The sequence below is a fragment of the Pogona vitticeps genome, chromosome 2 (assembly GCF_051106095.1).
Source record: "Pogona vitticeps strain Pit_001003342236 chromosome 2, PviZW2.1, whole genome shotgun sequence".
Taxonomy (NCBI): domain Eukaryota; kingdom Metazoa; phylum Chordata; class Lepidosauria; order Squamata; family Agamidae; genus Pogona; species Pogona vitticeps.
The window spans coordinates 67,348,449-67,369,233 of NC_135784.1; the positions used below are offsets into that span (position 1 = coordinate 67,348,449).

Genomic DNA, 20,785 nt, shown 5'->3' on the forward strand with positions numbered 1-20,785 from the left:
AATATACAGTTGGCCACAATTATCTCACCTGCATTTCTGAACTGGGGACAGATTTTCCTCTATCTCCAAACACACAGTTTAGAAAAGTCACAAACCTTTTGCTTACTTACTCTGATTTGTTTAGAGCAAGACTGGTCCAATATGCTTCTATTGGTGCACTCACCACTGCGTCAAACAGTACTTCCTGTATCAGTTCTTTATCACCTATAATGTTTTATTTAAAAATGCATTTTTAATGAAAAAATATATGGAGTCTACTTATGAAACAAACTTTGAAGATCTTGGTGTATTGTCCAGCTACATGTGCAGAACTGCTCTGTTGTCCACATTGTTGGTTTCAATCTCAGAAGACACGGAACTTAAGTTATATATTCACAAAATCTCTTACCATCCTCACAATGAGGTCATGGTGCAATATGACTTTCATTAGGAAAGCATAAAGAGATTACTGCACACACAGCTATGACCGAGCAGTATGAACATTAAATTCAATGTCCTTTTAATCTGTAATAACTTGCTAGCTCCACTGAAGTTGTATTGGCATATGGAAAGGCATTATCAACATTTGGTTTATACACTGCAGTAAAAAAATGGAATTTTCCAGGTAATATTACATATAGGCCTGGGACTTTCAGACTCCCCCACCCTCATGACAAGAACTTCCAGAATTGACTAGGAATTCCCCCAGGTAGAACTCTGGCAGCTTTTACCAAAATATCCAACATCTCAGAGGAGGTCCAGTATGTTTTCCTTGGCATATTTCTCTTTGCAACATTGGCCTTTAAGCCAATAGAAGGACATGGTTGAGAAGAACCCAATTCCAAAGACACTGCAAGGTATGAGGGGACTGTTAGTTTTTCTGTTCATTAGGATCTATAGACAGCACCTCTTTAAAAAAAAACTACCAGTCCCCTCATGCTTTGTGGTTCCCATGGGGCTCAGTCCCTCCCACACATTTTAAACTTCATGCTTAAAGGCAGAGAGTAATTTGCCAAGGTGGATGTGAGTACAGTGGTGCCCCGCATAGCGAGGTTAATCCGTTCCGGATTAACCTTCGCTATGCGAAAACATCGCTGTACGGGGCAGGAAAAGCCTATTGGAACGCATTAAACTTAGTTTAATGTGTTCCAATAGGCGCCAAAACTTACCCCTCCAGCGATGTTTTCGCGGTCCGGCGGCCATTTTGGAGCCGCCGATCAGCTGTTCGGCGGCTCCAAAATGGCCACCGGACGCCCCAATCGTCGCAAAGCGAGTGCGGCGATTGGGACAGCTCCGTATAGCGATCCCCAAAAAGGGATCGCTATACGGATTCTTCATTATACGGTGTGCTCGTTAAGCGAGGCACCACTGTATACTGAAACTCCTCTGAGGATCTGGATTTTTTTAGCTGCCAAAATTCTAGCAGAAGGAATTCCTTGTGAATTTTGTAATGAAAAAATATGAAAGGTCCATGCCTATTGCTTTATATTCATATAGCATCCAAAGGAATCATCATTAGAGATCAGGTGGAGATAATGAGGACGGACCACTCACCAATCCGCTGCTGCTGCGGGCTCCATGCTAGCATCCTATCACTCCAGAGTTCGTGATTGGTGAGCAACTGGTGGGACAAGAAGCCTCTCTGCCAGGTCAAAGAGTGGATCACCAATCGTGAGCTCCAGAGCGATAGGACACTAGTGCGGAGCCCGCAGCAGGAGCAGTCTGGCACCATGGGCTTGGACCTTCATTATCTTCATCTGTGAGGGGGTATTCCATTAATGTGGATCCATCATGATCCATTACCGTGTCATCTTATTTTCAGCCCCTCTCTAAAGTCAGTTAGTGACTAGAACCCAAAAAGAAATGCCCTATGATATAACTCCATTTATCACAAATTTCAGCTGCACGTTGCTGTAAGTTAAGAAGCTGATGAAGGCATTTGCTATCACATGCTAACTGTATGATTTGGCACATGACAACAAATGCCTATGATGACTTCTTAAACTGGGAAAAATCACAACTGAAATTATGCCAGTACAGTTACACTGGCACACTTTTTGGTGGAACTCTAGCCAGTATGATTATTCCTATATTGCACATGGGATTGACTGAATATGATTGGGGATGGCTTATCCAAAGTCATTTAGCTCATAATTGAAAGATGATGCAAATAAGAGCCTTCCTGATCTGTCTTTCAAGCTGCAATCCTTAGATAGTTCTCTGGCAGCAAACTTCACTAAAACTCATGAGACTAGCAAATGCAATGTTATGTCTGCAGTATTTCTGTGGGTTCATACTTAATCAATGGCATACTCACAAGGAAGCAAAGGCTCTTTTCCTGTGAGGTAGTTCCTAATAGCCTTCAACTGAGTCATTTGACGATGCTCAGGATGCAGGTCTGTGTTGCAATATGACCTGAGGACATACAGTGGTTAAAAATAATTGTAACAAATATTTCTAAGCATGACTTCCTTTTGTCCTTCAGTAGGAATGGCTGGCCATAAGAAGGATAAACAGAAAGGGTAACGCAAGCCAACTACTTGCTTATTTATAGGCTTACCATTCATCTGCCAAAGATACATCAGGCTGTTCTAAGTCATGCAAACCTGAAAACCAGAGTAAATGGTAAATTGTCATTTTCCCAGGAAGTATCAGCATCGGTATTGTATTTGTACACAAGTCATGACAGATCCTTTTTTCTTGAAAAACAATAACAACACTGTGTTATACACTTTAATTAATCAAAACAAGTTACATTTCTACGAAAACAAATGAGCAAGAACCAAAGCTTGAAATATTACTTCTCAAAAGTACCTTATTCCACTACTCATTATATGATAATGACAATGTTCTTAATTAATTGGTTACTTGTTAATAACAATATTAACTTCTCTGCCCTTTACTTTTGGAAAGATTCTAAGGGGGAGAAAAATCTTTATTTTCTCTTCTTAGCAAGTATCTCTGCAAGATACTTTTTCTCAGATAAATATTTCGGATAAATTCATGGGATTACTCAGACGTTTTGCAGCCACTGTAAAATGATGCAATATTATTGTGATTTTGTACAAAATGGTATCTTGCAGGATTCTTATGGAAATGGCAAAAGAAACAAGAACTACACAGGATTATTTTAGTTCTGTGCAAAATCTTTCTGCCCACAATTCACATGGAAAAGGCAAAAGAGACACCAAGTTAAATTCTTGCACAAAATGGCATCTGTGCAAGGATTCACCAAGGAAGGCATGTGCAGAATGGACTTTCCTATGTTGAACAAGAATAAAAAAATGGAAAATAAGGCCAGGGCCTCATTTGCATGGGAAGCCAGTTTATGCAGAATACTTTCTGAGCAGACACTAATTTTACAGGAAGTGGTTGTTGTAGGGTTTTTTTGGGTTGTTTGGCTGTGTTCTGGAGGTTTTTCTTCCTAACGTTTTGCAGTCTCTATGGCCGGCACCTTCAGAGGACAGGAGTTAGAACTCTGTCTGTGTTCTGGTGTAGTGTGTGGTAGTAAAGCCCCCATCCAGCAGAACTAATGGGTAAGGGATTGGAGGAGCTACAATCCAAACATAGAGGGAGGGGGACCAAGGTTCTCCACCCACTTCTTTACATCAACTGTCAAACCACTCATAATGAGAAATTTCACAAGTATTCATCACAATTCTACTTGTTAGCCTTTACCTTTAAATATGTGGAGTGGTGGTGAGGGTCTGTTTCATATTTGATTAGAAAATTTGGCCCCTGCATGGCTGAGAACACTCTTGGTCCCTGTCTCTTCCTATCTCCAATGTGGCACTCACGTCTGTGGCTCCAAGAGTGTCTACAGAGTCCTATCAGTCTGCTAAGGAGATGCTCTGGGTCACTGGTTCTTAACCTTGGGTTACTCAGGACTTTTGCACTGCAACTCCCAGAAGCCTTCACCACCAACTGTGCTGGCTGGGGTTTCTGGGAGTTGCAGTTCAAAAACATCCGGGTAACAAAGGTTAAGAACCACTGCTCTGGGTGCTACCACATGGTATGGATGACTTCATCTCTCACTTCTGCTACAGTGCATTCACCAAAGGAAAAAGAGATATAGGGTATCATCTTGCTCTAAATAGCATGGATCCCTTATTCTCAAGTTAAAATTAGAATAGAACCATTATGGAACAAGTTACATAACCAATACAGGCACGAATGAGTAGTGGGGCCAAATGGTTATTCAGTCATTATGATAAAAATAACTTTTTCATTAGCCATTTCATAACTATTAAAAAATAACATCTTTGACTTTGACTTGAAAAGGAGACTTAAAAATAATGAGTAGGCAATAATGTTACTTTTAACATGTTTAAGTTCTAGCAAGAATGAACTGATGTGTTTCGTCAGTCCTTAGTAACTGAAGTTCACCATGCATATGTTCAAATAGGTTAGACAGCTGGAAGACACCTGCATATGTGAGTCTTCAAGTGATTATATGTTAAGATAACAGGTGCTTCAATGGGGAAAAACATATGAGGTGTAGGTTTGGGGGCCTGTTGGAAAAGTTCCCTGTACTGATCCTTTTGAAATTTTGCAGGCTTCTTTCCCAGTGAAACATATGGCACAACTGTTTCTGTAGAGTTCACCAAAAAGGAGAGTTGTGGGCAGAAGGAAAATGAGCATCAAATAACCATTGTTCGAATGGCATGACTCCCCTTCTACACTAACTAATGCACCCATTACAGTACCTTCAAATTTTGCTGGACCACTGGTACACCAAGTATCATTTTCATAACAACTATACATAAGACATACAGCGATAAGTATGTCCTCATGTGTGTATGTGGTATTTTTTTTAAAAATGTGTTTTAGCTATTGGAGGACTCAAGTGACCAGTAGAGGACACAACCCATTTTTGTAAGGAAAAAATATAGTTGGATGATGGGGTGGTGAGAGCAGATGTAGACCTCCAGAGTCTAGGGATGGGTGTTATTAGCTGCCAGACTGACCACACCTGCTCTACAGATTAATCTTGCATGTGTATATCTGCATGCATGCATACAGCACAAACACACACACCAGTACCTATTCATCTTAAACAACAGCTTCCATGTTCCTAATAAATGTTTGTAACTGCTTTAAAAAAAAAATCTTGAAATGCATACTGTGGTCAGTTCACAGCACTTGGCAACATGACGCCTTCAGTCGGGTCATATTGTAAACTAACATGGTCTGCTTTGGCAACAGCTCTCCAAGGTCCCAGCTGAGGCAGCTGACATCACCCTGTCAGGGAATTCTTTGTTCTGTAGATGACAAGCCTTCTGCCAGGCATGCTTTCCATGCAAAACATGTGTTCTACCACTGAAGTGCAGTCTCTTTGTACAAATAAACTTCATAATTTTGGGACAACAGGAGAATAAAAGCAGCATCAAGCTGAATTTCGCTGGCACTACCCACAACAACAAAAAAATGGTTAAGTTTCTCCAGGATGTTTTGTTTACATCTCCAGGATGTAAATCTTTGTGAAATTGCTCAAGGTTGGATATAGGGTATTTGGATACAAACCTACTGTGAAGTTAAGTGATCTGATGGCAACCATAATCTAATGCACAGGAAATGAGAGAAAACGAGAACTATACTGACACCTCTGTACTTCTGCTCTCTATTAAAATGAATCTTTCTTGAATTGTGTACATAGCCGTGCCATCCAATCCGGTAACCAATATGTGAGTGTTGGAACTTCATCCATTCAATCAGGAATCAGGCATGCCTGGGCACACACAAACCCAAGTCCAGATTAAAAACAAAGTGCAGTTGTGCTTATGTATAAAGCCAACTGCACACACTTCAGCCATTCATCTATCATGCTCTGCTCCATCCTCTGATTAATTAAAAAATTGGACACCTGGTCACACACCTGGCAGCAGAACAGACAGCGAGAGGAGGGGAAAACTGCATGCAGTATTGCCCTTATGGACATGGTTTGGTTCCCTCGATACATTTTTGCCTCGTACAGCTGAATGATAAGACGATTTTAGGACAGGAGCTGGTAAAGTTTAGTACTGCAGATGTTCTGGGTTTCAACCCGTAAAGCCCCCAAACCAGGAGAACTAATGGGTAAGGGATTGGAGGAGTTACATAGGGGGAGGGGGACCAAGATTCCCCACTCCCCTCTTTACATCAACTGTCATTCCACAGTTAACCAGGTTTACAGGAATTGTGATTGAATCATGAAAGCATCACCTTCTTCTATGGTCACGTTCCCTTTGAAGAAATATTTGCCGTGTCCTCTAGAGAGAGCCACACCTAAACTGCGCAGATAAACAAAACACAGACCATGAAATCTGCAGCATAAACACAGCTATTCAATAGAAAACACAGGAAAAAAGATATCATGTTTCTTTCAAAGTTTATAGTTCCTTTCTCTAGACACAATTTAGTTCTGTTTCCAAAACCTTGTTGGAAACATTTCTTGCTCAACCAGCCATTTCAGGGCCCATTTCATGCTTTGTTGTGCCAGCAGCAATGGACTGTGTATGCTTGTGTATCGAAGGGTGCAGCAACCCATGCGCTCCCTGGCTAGCTGACACGCAAGCCCCACCAACGCTGTTGCTGTTCTTCCAACTGCTCCTTTCCTCAGCCAAGAGTTGAGCATGGCCCATGGGCCCTCACAGAGAAGGAGGCAAGTGTTTACAAATGAAAATCATCTGCAGAGAGAAAGAGTCCTTATTGATAACGTGGGAGCCAAGAGAGCTGCTGAGAGCATGGAAACACAAGAATGCGATAACAGGGGCTTAATGAGGCAACTGGCGTAATTTCTTTGTTACATATTTTGCCCCCTCTTCAGTATTGCTGCGATGGAAATAAAATGGCATAGCTCTTATCTTCCACCTCCTGCTTGCCATGGAACAATGTCACAAAACGACCACTACTGATACATAATGAATTGCAAAAGAATATGTTTCTTCTATTTTCTAATGCATCCATGAAATTGCAGGGCAGATGGCTTTGAGAATTGACAAAGAAATCAACAGGATAAAACCACACAGTTCTTACTTTGATATATGAGATTCTCTGCCGTCAGGTACTTAATTTACTTGAGAATGGTCATCCACAGATCCTTGGAGAGGAAATCTCAAAGAACCATATTTTACTCTCTATAGTCTTTGCACCAGTACTGATCGTCATCAGTATTAGATGCGCATTAGAAAAGCTGGTGCACGAAAGAGGTGGGCTCAGTTGTTGCAGAGCATATTCTGTTCTGCTTGCGGTGCTGTCCCACAAGCAGTCAGACAGCGTAAGTGGCAATTGGATTAACATAAGGAGCCAATTTGTGGCACATTTAAAAACGTCAGAATCACCAAAGCAAACACTGTGAAACGTTAGCTCTTTATGAAGCTGTCCAACACAGTGAGATATTGGGATAACGTTTGGGGGCATCTCTCACAATAAAGCCAAGCCAAAAGCAAAGTGTGCTGCTTATATGCCACCATAGAGCATTTTCTGAGAGGTTTACAATTATGCAGTCTACACATTGCCCCTACCTCACCCCAGTGAGATTAGTACTCAGTTTACTGACTTCAGAAAGAGGGAAGACTGAGTCAACCTTGAGAATAAATTGAGATCAAACTCAGGGCTTGAGCAGAGTTTTGGCTGAAGTGTTGCAATTTAACCACTGTGCCATGAGGCTCACTGCCAGTGAACATGTTCATCATGGACTAATCCTACCCCGCCCCATCACTGGTAATTAAATCCTCATAGAATGCAAGAAATGGTTCCATAACTGGGCTGGGATTTTGCTGAGCAAAAATGATGCTTTCCATATAAATTTCTAATTTTTGTGCAGGTGCTCATTTTGCACAAAATTTCAAGTAAATTATCCCCAACAATGATGACTGCTATTTATGAATATGAAACACTAAATCAGTTGCTGGCATCTTCCTGAACAAAAAATATTTCTGGATTTTCTCTCTCTCTCTCTCTCTGCTTTTGTGTGTGTGTGTGTGTGTGTGTGTGTGTGTGTGTGTGTGTGTGTGTGTGTGTGTGTGTGTGTGTGTGTGTGTGTGTGTGTGTGTGTGTGTGTGTGTGTGTGTGTGTGTGTGTGTGTGTGTGTGTGTGTGTGTGTGTGTGTGTGTGTGTGTAAAAAACCTTAACCTGTGGCCCTGTAGATGCTGGTGGACTCCAGCTCTCTTCAGCCCAAACTAATATGACTGATGATTAGTTTAGATTACTGTTCCCTTGCAACTTCTTCTAACGAAGGCAGTCTATATTCTGAAAAACAAACTGAATTAAAAATGCTGAATAATGCCATTTTATATTCCAGGGTGCTCTCACAAAGAAATGTGGGATTGGTTTGTAAGTAATTATATGTTTAAATGTTTTTATGATTATGAATGTTGTTTATTTTGATTGTGATGTTTTATTGTCATTTAATGATATTTTATGATTTTGTAAGCCGCCCCAAGTAGACGCTGTCTAGGGGGGCGAGGTATAAATTGAATGAATGAATGAATGAATGAATGAATGAATGAATGAATGAATGAATGAATATATGGAATATAACAACCACAGGTATAGCCATGTCTACGTATATCAACATCTCTGTATGGCATGGCATCACTACAATGACTACACTATGTCATATTACACTACATCAGTCTTCACAGAAAGAATTTCCAGTGAAGTCTCAGTCATGACAGGCACTCGCATTTATATTGCTCTTCTAGTAAGCATACCTGGGTTATAACAAAGTGACCTGGGAGGTTCCCCAGGTGGGCCTGAGGAGCTGTCTTTCATGAGGAGAGTTCTCCTCCATGGAAGAATCCAAGAGAAGGCAGTGAGAGAGCACAGCCTTCCTGACAGCTGGGACTTATTTGTCTGGAAGTAGTCATTTAGCCAGCGAAAAAGAAAGTGAGGGATTCAGTCCAAATCTACCCTTGTTCTACACTTAGATTTTAAGAGCTAATAAAGCAAGGACATGTAGCAAGTCTTTTTCTCTTGCCCCTTTTGTTCTTCCTGTCAATCCTAGTTTTGTACCCGTAGGTAGGCATCCTTCAGTCTCAAGAGACTATGGTAACATGCTCTAAATAGGGGTCTTGGAACAGCATCTAGTCTGGCTGAGGAGGCCAATTTGAGAGTGACAATCCATTCCACACTGAAGACAGATACAATCTGTCCCCTGTCCAGCTCCCTGATTTTGCTGCTTTTGGGACTGCCTCTTTGCCTCCGACTGCTGGACAAGCCTCTCTTCAAATTGGAAGAGGCTGTGATGCACCGCCTGCCTCCAGGCTGAATGCTCGGATGTCAAGGTTTCCCATCTGTTGAGGTCCATTCCTAAAGCCTTCAGATCCCGCTTGAAGATATCTTGATATCGCAGCTGTGGTCTCCCTCTGGGATGCTTTCCCTACACTAATTCTCTATACAGGAGATCTTTTGGACTCTGACTTTCAGCCATCCTCACGACGTGCCCGAGCCAACGTAGACATCACTGTTTCAGTAATGTATACATGCTAAAAATTCCAGCTCGTTCTAGGACTGCTCTATTTGGAACTTTGTCCTTCCACCTGTAAACCCTGCTGTTTGGTCTATAAAACGGAGTGAATCCTTCTGGAATGAATTCAGAGACCCCTTCCTAGCAGACCTCCCCCAGAATCTGCAGGGCCTGGATTTATTAAAATTCCAGGGTTCCCTTGACAAGGGGCAGGGGGATATACGGCAAAGATGGCCCTACTGATAATATCTGGCAAGATCTTGGATGGAATCTGCTGTACATAAATACTGAGAGCCTTCTATTTCACAGGGTAGCGGTCAAAGTGCGCACACAAACGTAGTTGTCAATGCAGTGCTCTGAATTGCATAACTCTTACACCGCACTTTCTGTGGTCCTATTCTTTCACCCTCAGGTGAAACACAATTATGCTGCATCTCGAAACAGAGAAGGCAACGGAGCACTTTCTGAATGACAGCTCCGGATGATGGCCGGGGAATTTACCTTTCAGAAGCTTTCCACCTCGAAATAAAAACCTCTTTGCTCTTTTCAGTGTCATCCAAGAATATTTTATTGTCAGTCCCTTCTGATGAGTATTTAATGAGCTTGCAAATCTTGGACAAATGCATCCACAATAAGCTCGATTCCATTTATTATGTGTTGCCCTACCTGAATGGGGTCCCCTTGATGTCTGTATAATAGTAGTCATTTGTCATCACCAACACCCGCTTCTACAAAAATGAACACAAAAGATTTGTTATGAAAGCAAGATTTGTTATAGGAAGTTTGCAGAGTTAACTGCAAAAAGTTAGTGTATAATCCATGGCAAGGCATATGCACATTTTTATAGCTCACCCATAATTAATTAACATGGGAAATCAATTCCAGAGGTGGGGGAATTTCCCATATTCTTTTAAAATAGCTAGCCCCACCCTACATAAGTACTTGTACGTTTAGGTGAAAAGGCATTACATTACCCCTTTATCCACTGTTTTTTTCACTTCCATGGAGAATTTTCCTGTTTTCCGATTCACCATTGCATTTCGAAGCTTGAATTAACAATTTAAAAAAAGAATAATTAAGCATGAAACGAAGAAAAGCGAATTAAAGTAATTTTTTTAATTGACAGTAGGGGCTTGCTTGGTATGCCACATTATTTAACAAGCAATTGTGACATGTTTCCAATAATGTTCAGTAGGTTATACTATACATCCTGATAGGATAAATACAAATTTGTATCGGGCCCTACTGGAAATTGTACGATTATGCTGATACATAACTATATCCAGCAAAGTTCTCTTGGTAAGAATAGTAGCTTGAGGGCCAAATTGGATATCGCAGCCATTGCAATTTATGTATACTCATTTTAGTAACAGAGCTGCCACAGGGAAATCTGAGCAGCCTTAGAACCATCGTGGTTTTCTATCCTTCACTGGCCTGACATAAACTGCTTCTCCAATGCGGCTGCTTCCATGTGAAGGAATGCTTCAATAACAGGGGAGAAACAGCTAGACCGCTCTTGCCTCCAACATACATCCTCCACAGTTTTGTAGCTGCTCAGACTTGACTGTAGCAGATGTTCAGCTACTAAGTACATCGTTGACCTCATATCTAGGTTGGCTTTTGTCAGCAACACTCAAAGTCCATGTTTTTTTTAAATCTAGACTTTTGGCTACTAGAATTTTATTTACAATCACTTGACTACAATGGTCCCCTTCCCCCATAAGATAACTGCTTGTTTGTTTGGAATATTTATATACCACCTGACTTAGTGACAAATGCTACTCTGGTTGGTTGATAATAAAAAAGGAAACAGTCCACTAAACCCAAAACCACAGGATCACCCATCCCTTTACAAAACAAATCAAATCAGAAACCGAACTTGACTAAAACCTAAATGATGGCAGGAGTAATCAACTCATAAGTGTAGCTAATTCAGGAGAGGATGTCCTTAAAAGCTTCTCTAAAAAGTATGGCCTTCGATATCCCCTTGGAAGTTAGGAGGCTTGGTAAACCTCTAGAAAACTAGGGATTATATTCCTGGCAGCGATCAGTAGGTTCACCAACACAACTTCCTGGACAACTGTTGTGACAGTAGTTAATTCAGACATAAATTTGTTAGCAGCAAATTAGCAGAGTCTTCTTAGTTCATTTAATGGAAGACCTTACTAATCCAACAGGTATTTTAAAAAGCCACAGTTTAGGAATATAGATGTAACTGCTTTATACCAGGTCAGACAGTCTAGACATCTACTCTGATTGATGCTGGCTTCTCACACTTTCACTTTGACATAATCTGTTATCTAATCATATAGAAACAAATGGTGGAGACTCCCTTTTTTGGGGGGGAGCAACATTTATCTTCAAGATAGAGGCTAAAAGGGTGACTTCCCCTGATTGAGGAGTGGGTGTTGTTTTCTCAGAAATACAGCTAGAATTGGTTAGGAAGGTTGTTCTCCTTTGCAAGTATGCTGAAAGTGTGATGTTGGTGTTCATCGTCATGTGGTAGATTGTTTTTTTTAAAAAATAGCTTACCCACTGGCTCCCAGTCTTGGGTAATCCAGGTGTTCTTGGAATGCAACTCACAGAAGCCTTCACCAATAATTGTGCTGGCTGGGGTTTCTGGGAGTTGCAGTTCAAGAACACTGGGTTATGCAAGATTGGGAAACACTGCTTTAGGTTATTTGAGTAAAGCCAAACCTTGATATCTATGCTTCAATGTTCATATGTTTAAAAAAAACAGGAACATTTTCAAAAGAAAAAAAATTAATCCTTTGGTAGAAGCTATATTCCCTAAAACAAGAAAACACAGATCATAGAACAGTTGTCCCTCACTTGAAACATGGGCATATGGATTTGCCCAAGTAAACCTATCTGAAAATTAATTATTTTCAGACATTTAAGACTGCCCTCTTGTCCTTCATCCCCAAAAGCCTACCCAGGACTAAAGGATCCCAAGGGAGCTAGGAATATGAAGGGGAGGGGGAGTTTAGAAAACATTGTTATCAAAATATGGCCTCAATTGATAGCCAAATCAGACTTATGCAACGTAACTTCAAGTCACTGGATTTCTGACACTAAAAACAACTAATCTGCAGTGCAGTTCTATTTAGAGTTAGATACTAGACCACTCCAATTACCGTATATACTCTAGAGCAAAGCAAACAATACTTACTGTATATTCCAATTTGCGTATTAAGTTAGGAAGTGTACACCCGGTCAGCTAATATAAAAGCCAGATGAACTTCCACCACCCACTCTCTAGATGTTCAAGAGTGACCTGTCACAGCCATGGATAGATGCATCAATCTCTTTCCAATCTGTGTCTCTTCTGTTCATGTTTACTTACAAATCTGCTCTATTGCATTTCCTCACTCATCTATGATTTTTTTAAAAAATGCAGAACACGTGGCATCTAAATGTGTTTTATTTCACAGCAGCATGTGTAAATATATTTTGCTCTCAAAATGCATTTTTAAAATGTGTTTTGATTTTTTTTTCTGATCCAAGAACTGTTTGGGGAATGGTGGATAAGTATGATGAGTCTATCAGTTGAAGAACTGTAAGAACCTAGATGTGACGAAGTGACCCTCTGCATAGCAAGACGAGTTGATGACTTCTGAGTTGCCGCCCAAACAACGTAACTATGTAAGATGCAGGTTTGAAGCGAATCGGAAAAACAATCAAGGAAATTAAATGAAAACATGGAAAGCATTTTGATAAGACAGGAGGAATTTCTAAATGAGGTTCCGCACATTTTCAGTTTCAGTATTGATAGACTGGAGTACATAGCCCAAACTTTATTTCTTAGTTGTGGGGTTCTGTCCTTGACGGAGACATAGGAAGGAGCCCTGAGTGGGAAAGGCTGCTAGCAGGCTGATTGTATGACTACTAGAGCTTTGTAGCAGAACTCATCCACACTTTAGATAGGACTCAATGCATAGTGTTCTATTTAAGAATATCTGCTCCTTTCTGTTCCTTTTCCAGCAACCTGATTTATGTATCAACCAATCTTATGAACAATTCCAGAGAGCTTAAAAGCTTGCAGTTTTGGTGCTTTTTGATAGTTCCTAATAAAGCTGTTGTCCACATGTGCATTTTGGATATTTATTTTAGTGGACTAGCAGTTATCTCTCTTGTTGTTTCCACAAAGTGCAGTATTGCATTATTTAAAAATGTGTATATTTTAGGGAGGGCACTATATTTTGTAATTCCGCAAGGCACTGTTGCTTGAAGGCACTTAATCATGCTTATTCTCCTAACACTGACACTTATTTATGCTTTAGTAATCGAATTACACCAGAGATGACTGGTCAATGGGGCAGATTTCCCATTATAAAGTCAAGCAAAGAAGCAAACAAAAATAAAAATAAACATAAAAACAATCCAAAACCAGCACATAATTACTATGCTCTTGAAATCTTGTGTTGGCTTTCTGGGTAGGAAGCTGCTAAAGTTTGCAAGTGAAATCTTGGTTTCTAATTTTTGTGAAGAACTTCCCATGAGTGACCAACTCAAAATGCATTGTTTGTAACTCTTGAAATGTAATTCTGGAGTGTTTAGATTCAAATTAACAATCTTACTCTTGAGTCAGCGAGTGTAAACGATTTTATTTTTATTTTTTTGCTGGAGGAATGTATAAAAACATATATTTTACTGTGGGCTTTTAAAAACACACACACAATTGTGTAATAGGCAATTCTGGAAATATTTTCCCTTTTTAACTTCTGTGGTTTTGGACTTCGAGAGCTGGTCTTAATTACCAATCTACTTTCTAATGTTTAAAGAACTGTTCCATTTATCTTTAACATGTTTCTCATTTTTCTCTGTTTCAGAGTCTATAGTATGCCAGGACCCTCTCCCCACACAACCCTCAGGCAAGTCACAGATTTACAAAAAGGGCCTCCAAAACCCTCATAGCTTTTAAGATCAAGTATGCATCTGGGAATTAGAACTTTTTTTTTAACCCTGTGAATATAGTCCTTGGCTTTGTTGCACAGATTTTTCATCTATTCTGTAGGCTTTTGTTTTGTTACTTCTACATGATTCAAAATGGTGCCCAGTGGTCTGAATGGATAGCATCTTTCTTCTAGTTTATAAGATAATATGTTTTTAAACAAAAATAGTAAAGTATGGAGAAAAATAATAAAATGTTTCTTCTAATCATCTGAATTATTATTATTTTCTTAACATTATTAAGTAAAACTCTACCTTCATTGATCTAACTAAAAAGTGCTCTTCTTATTTAACTGAAATCAAGAAGGAGGAAATAGAGGAGGGAAGCAGACATGCCAGGCCGGGGGGGGGGGGACAGAGAGACTCAGGAATTATTCTGTCAAAGTGCAAATATGCCATCTTTTCCCTATAGATCAGACTTGGTATCTGCACTGCCCATCGCAATTTAGACCTGTATTACAGCTCACTAGAACAAGTAAGATTGTATTGCTGTTCAAGTTTGGGAGCTGATGATCCTGAGCACCCACTGTCTTTCTCCTTCTTCAGCAGTGACGCTGCTATAGCTGCCCTTGAGTCTGTGGATGGATGGGCTGCTACAACAAGCTGGAAACTATGCATCTACTTCTGCTGCTATTATCACCTGGAAAGTACCACTCATCATAACTACAACTGACTGGTTATTGTCAAGAAGTAGCAATGCCAAATAGAAATGTAGGCTAGTGTGGTAGAACAACTGGGTCAACTTGGTTATCTGTCTGATAAGAATGAGGCTTATAGAATTAGTTCTGTTTAGGGTTTGTACATATTTATCTAGAATCAAAATTTTGCACTGGGTATTTTATTAACCAGCCCTACTCACTGATGCATAAGGTGTTCTACTGTAGCTTGCATTTTTTGTTTCATTGTTCCTATTTATTTAGGTTTCCATTTTTCTGCAGAAAATGTCAATAGGGATTTCCCCCTCCCCGGGAATTTCATTCAGAATTCCTCTGGCAATATCAATTCGTATCCTTTGAAACACATTCTCTTTCCTACAGAAACTGTAAAACAGGATCAAATAAGTCTCACAATTAATAATTGCATGCTGTCAAGTCAATTCTGATTTGTCATGGCCATTTCCAAAGTTTTCTATGTATAGAGTAGTCACAAGAGGTTTATGATTCCCTCTTCCGAGGATGCTCTGGGACTGTTCAGCTTGCCCATGACTATGCAGGTTGGGTTTTTCCCCTGAAGGCACAGTAGGGAATCCAACTCCAAACCACACTTAACTCACTGAGTTGTTTAGCCAGCCAAATGAGACTCTGCTCAACCCAGATTTTCTGAAGGGCAGGATATCTGAGCACTTAGGACCACAGTGACAAGCCTCTCCCTCAAATTCTGTGTCAGCTCCTGTATCGAACCCATGTTAGATCTGTTCCCCCAGAACGTTCCCCACTGATTGGTACAGAGCAGGGTGACCACATGTTTCAGAGAGTCTGATGAGGACTTGAACAGTTATGTGAATGTTGAGTATTTCAATCTGAATTCCACAACTTAGAAATGTTTATTTTGAAATTTCTCTTTAAAAGGAAACAGTTTGGAAATATAAATAGGTAGGCAACCGTTATGGAAGAAACTTCAGAATAAAAATGCAGAAAAGAATATAGGGAGCATTCAAAATGTAGTAGAAATGTTTATGAACAGAAATCAGCATTCAAGCAAACATGAAATCAACTAATGAGGTTAATAAGACAATCAAAAGATTAATATTAGTAAATGCGTGAATTGCTTTATTAGTCACAAACTGAGCAGGTTTAACAGAACCTATACCTTGCAAATGAGAAGGCATACATTCACCTCATTCAGACAAAAGGATCAAGAAATGACTATATCTGAATATTGAGAATGCACCAGAGGCAGACATATATGATGGATCCCTACTTTCAGAAGTACATGACATTATAAATATGGGAATCTCCAGCTGACATGCTCAAATTCTATCTGAAATGACTGGCATTGGGAAGGATAGAAGAGCCCCTAATGTACAGCTGATATTTGAGAAGAGTGCTAGGAGGGATCTATGAAAATGCAGATATGCAGGCATGACCTTAGCCAGTACAGACATTCTGGGAAAAGCTGAATAGCAGGAATGAAAAGGAGAACACTTGGAAATTTATGATTCAATTAAGGACATCCAGCAGGGATTCACACAAAACTAATCATGCCTAACAAATCAGATTTATGGAGGAAGTAAATGAAAGACCAGGCAATGCTTAACCTATGGACATGAGAAAAAAGATTGATACAGTACACCTGAATAAAGCTGACCTGTAAATAAACAGTTGCATAGAAAGTAGCTAAGTGACCAGTGAAGCAAAATAAGGATGATACAAAACACGTAAGGAACATGATCTTGGAACAGAAGGAACTAGACAGCAATAATTAGCGCATACTTAAGATAAGGTGTTAGATAGCTAGCACAAACCTGATCCTTCCATTATAGATCCTGTGGTCTGGCCAGAGACCAAAATGTGGTTCTATTCCAAATTTAGTTAGTTTTTGTATTTTAAACTGCAGGTTAAGCAAAAGGAAACTTCTTCAGAGGTACAGAAGAGCCTGGGGAAATTTGGTATAGGATGGTTGCTTTTGTCTGAGCTAACATCTGGCTGTTATCTAGTAATCCTGACCTACACCTATTCACTAGCAAGGTGGGTGGCAGACACGTATGACCCATGGAGATGCTGAGCCTGATATCCCCTTTTACATCCATCTAGCCAGGCCCTATGACTACTGGAGCCATGTGAGGACTTCCCTCATTTTGCTATGCCTTGTAGGAGTAGGTATGGCTTAATGTGTGATTATATTTATCATGTTTGCAGTCCACTCTGCGTTCAAGGATACCTGGATGAAAAACATACCAAAAGAAAACAAACCCCCCCACACAAACAAAAAAACCCAGTACAAAACTTTGTTTGCATTGCTATGTGTTTTTACCCCAATATGCAAATATGTATAAGCACCAACTTACCCCAGTTTTGCAAGTAGTCTTCTTTAATGTAACTTTCTTTTGTGTACACCCATCCTACTAATATATCAATTTTTAATGTGCAAATACTGAAAAGCAATTGCCTCGCATTTTGCACAACGTGCTAATTTCATATTTTCTTGCCGAAAAGCAAACAAAATGAAATTCTCTCACATCTCTGCCCTAAAGGGGAATTTGAGAAATGTTTGGAGGCTCATGCTGTAATTAGATATTAGTCATAATGATTCTGTGCTATGTCCAAGAGACAGGATGCTTCCGAATACCAGTGCTGAGGACCTATAGCAGAGGGGGGCCGTGGCCCTCATAGCCTGCTTGTGGTCTTCCCACAGGCATCTGGTTTGGCCACTGTGAGAAACTGGATGGTGGACTAAGAAAGTTGGTTTGATTCAACTCTTATGATCCTAAAGCAGAAACAAAGAATAGTTTCATCCTTGATTTTACTACCGTATTAGAGTTTTGCTCTCTTTTGTATTTCTCTTCCTCACCCTCTTCCATCCAACATTATACCTGAAGGGCAAAAGGAAATGAAGCAAAATACAAAGCACCGAAATTTAGTCTGATGACATGGAAGAAACCCTGCTCATTTTAAAGGGGTATTTTAATAACATCCATCCTTGATTATCACTTTCACATATCACTTACCACATCATCCCGGTCTTCCCATTCAACCTCAGAAAGGTCCACACTACTATAGTTGGGTTTTCTTCGCTTTTTCCCCTCTTCATACTAGTGTTATCAGAATAAAAATAAAAGCAAAACAAAACAGAGAAGGTTTTTAACCCATTGGATTAAAAGATAGGAAAGTCTTTCACTGTCCCAAGTTCCATTTTGGTTGCTAGACAAACATCTGGATGCCACGGGTGATATAAACATTTCCTTTTAAAAGTGGCTTAAATCCTGTTGCTTAGCAGAACAAGTGGCACAACAGAAAGACCGTTAAGTCAGTGGGAATTTGGTGTGTCAATACTAGAGATTGGGACAACTCACCATTTTGGCGAGTCCTCCTGCTTCGTGAGTCGTAAAGAGTTGATGACTCACGAAGCATGAAGTTGCCCCGATGAACCAACAAATAATGAATTTATTCATTGATTCATGGTGGGTTACTAAAAAATGCACCACCACCCCTGCTGCCACCGCTACCATTCAACCACTGCGCCGTCACCTCCATTGCCACCCCAACCCCCACATCCCCGCCAGCCCTGCCAACACCTCCATACGAGAAAACTTTGCAAAGGGCAGGCAGTTTGCCTTTCTACAGCTGCAGAGGCCTGATGGAGATCTTGGCAGTGGTGGCAAAAATTACAGTAACAGGGTGTCTGAGGTGGTGGGGTGGTTAAGGTAGGGAGAGGAAGGGGGTGGGAGTAGACTGTGGGGGTGGCTGGCTGTGGGGGTGGGTGGGTGCCTATCAGCCAGCTGATGAGCGCGCCGGTAGGCAGAATGGGAAAACCATCAGTAGTAGTAGTAGTAGTAGTAGTAGTAGTAGTAGTAGTAGTAGTAGTAGTAGTAGTAGTAGTTGTTATTATTATTATTAATTATTATTATTCATATGGGAAATATTTGTTGATCCGTATTCGTCAGGACTTAAAATTTGACAAATACAAATCAATAAATATATGACAAATCGGCTATATTCATAAAAAACCCCAATCCATTTTTATATTCATCTCCATCTCTAGTCAATACCTACATAAAATCCACTTATTGAAATATGCCTACTCTAGTGAAAACTAGAGCAGCAACATCTGAATCAGTGGAACCTATGGAAGGAGTTGATTCATCAAATCCCCATTGTTTTAATAGGCTGACTCTGATGTCATTTAGCATGCTAAGCAACAGAATTTTAGTCCACTAAGTGAAGCACACAAGCATCTTTCCACAAACCAGAATACAATTTATTTGGACTATAAAAGTCTTAAGCAGAATTGACATTTTTACTAAGAATATACATGACAATGGTCAGTACACCCCTGAAACAGGGATTGAGCAGAGACAAATGTGCTCACACTGCCATTATTAGTACTATTTTTACTTTTTGCCAAGTTTTATATACAGATGCCACAAATTTGTTATGCAATATGCTATTATGTCATAAGGACCTCAGCTGCATTTCAAAATTAATAGAAGACATCCTGAGCTAGCTATTGCAGCCATGCAGGAAGTGATATTTCCTACAGTGTTATCCACAAAATGTTTACATACTTTTCTTTAAACAAGATAAGGCATAACTCCTGGGAATTTTGGTGTTAATGTCTGCTGATACTGCATTTATCTTTCTTTCATTTGGGAAAAAATGTAAGGAAGATATTCATAAGGAAATGTTATTGTTTTATCACTAGCCTTGTTATACTCTAAATCTAATATTTTAAAATAAACATCTCATGATGACAAATGATTTTGACTTTGGTATTCCCAAAATACAGGAAAATCCTGCCCCCTGCTGCACATTGCAACAAAGAAATAGTGAGTTCCCCCCAAAAATGACGCTAATGTCTATATTGCTCTGCTAGCAATCCCTGAGAAAGCAAATGATTGCTTTCTGTCAGGAATACATCTTTTTTACACACACCTTCAGTAATGCACAGTATTAAAACTAAGGCTGTGGAAAATGCACAGGTCATATGTTTAAATGAAAGGCTGCAGTACATGCTCCTCTATTTGTCAGAGGGAAGACTTGTCCACAGGGAAGCAGCTTCTACACCAACAAGCGCACTGAGCTGTAACTAAACCTCAAGATGGGGGGGGGGAAGTCTCCTCTTCCCAATCTGCTTATTTAATGGCGCTTTGTTGCTTTCACTTTATAGAAGCTGAACTTGGGCCAGGGACTATTCAAGTCTAAACTATTTCACAGGGAAATTCTGGAGACTAGAAAAATATCATACATTCTCGCCTAGGTTGTTCTTGCAGTGGAGAATGAAAACTTGGGCGGGGGGGGGGAGGGATCTACTTATATGTGTTCCTGTCTCATTTTCTGAATTTGTTTTACACAAAACTCTTTGTATTTGCATAAAATACATACATAATACAAAATTCAAGTTTCCTGCTAATGAAAATAAATGCTGGTGTTTTCAGTTATGCAGATATGGAAACTCTTGCAGCAGTTAAGTATTTGCTTTTTCCATCTCATTGTATTGTGACACTAATTTTCACTCAAGAACAAGGAAATACCAAATAGTTATTATATCCTTAGATTGCACACCTAGAGCCCTAGGCAGAAGATTATACCTGCAATAATAATTAAAATACTTTAGAATGACAATTCCTCAAAGAAGTCAAAATCAATTTGTTAAAATTGCAGGTTGTCATTGTATATTCCTTTAGACTTAATATGCAAGCAACCTATATTGGGCATGCAAAGCCTAGAGTGACTGGCTCCTTTTTGT

General features: G+C 39.9%; 1 protein-coding gene across 5 annotated transcripts in view; it reads right to left on the minus strand.

Moving 5' to 3' along the window:
• CACNA2D3 (calcium voltage-gated channel auxiliary subunit alpha2delta 3) overlaps positions 1-20,785 on the minus strand; it is a 648,666-nt gene that overhangs the window by 110,274 nt on the left and 517,607 nt on the right. For all 5 annotated transcript variants that reach the window (XM_072989633.2, XM_072989631.2, XM_072989630.2 and 2 more), the window contains 7 exons: positions 18,048-18,131; positions 10,402-10,473; positions 10,094-10,155; positions 6,181-6,248; positions 2,540-2,585; positions 2,297-2,394; positions 111-204 (listed from right to left, as the gene is read on the minus strand). In XM_072989633.2, coding sequence (XP_072845734.2) covers positions 111-204; positions 2,297-2,394; positions 2,540-2,585; positions 6,181-6,248; positions 10,094-10,155; positions 10,402-10,473; positions 18,048-18,131 — 524 coding nt within the window. The remainder of the gene's footprint in view (positions 1-110; positions 205-2,296; positions 2,395-2,539; positions 2,586-6,180; positions 6,249-10,093; positions 10,156-10,401; positions 10,474-18,047; positions 18,132-20,785) is intronic.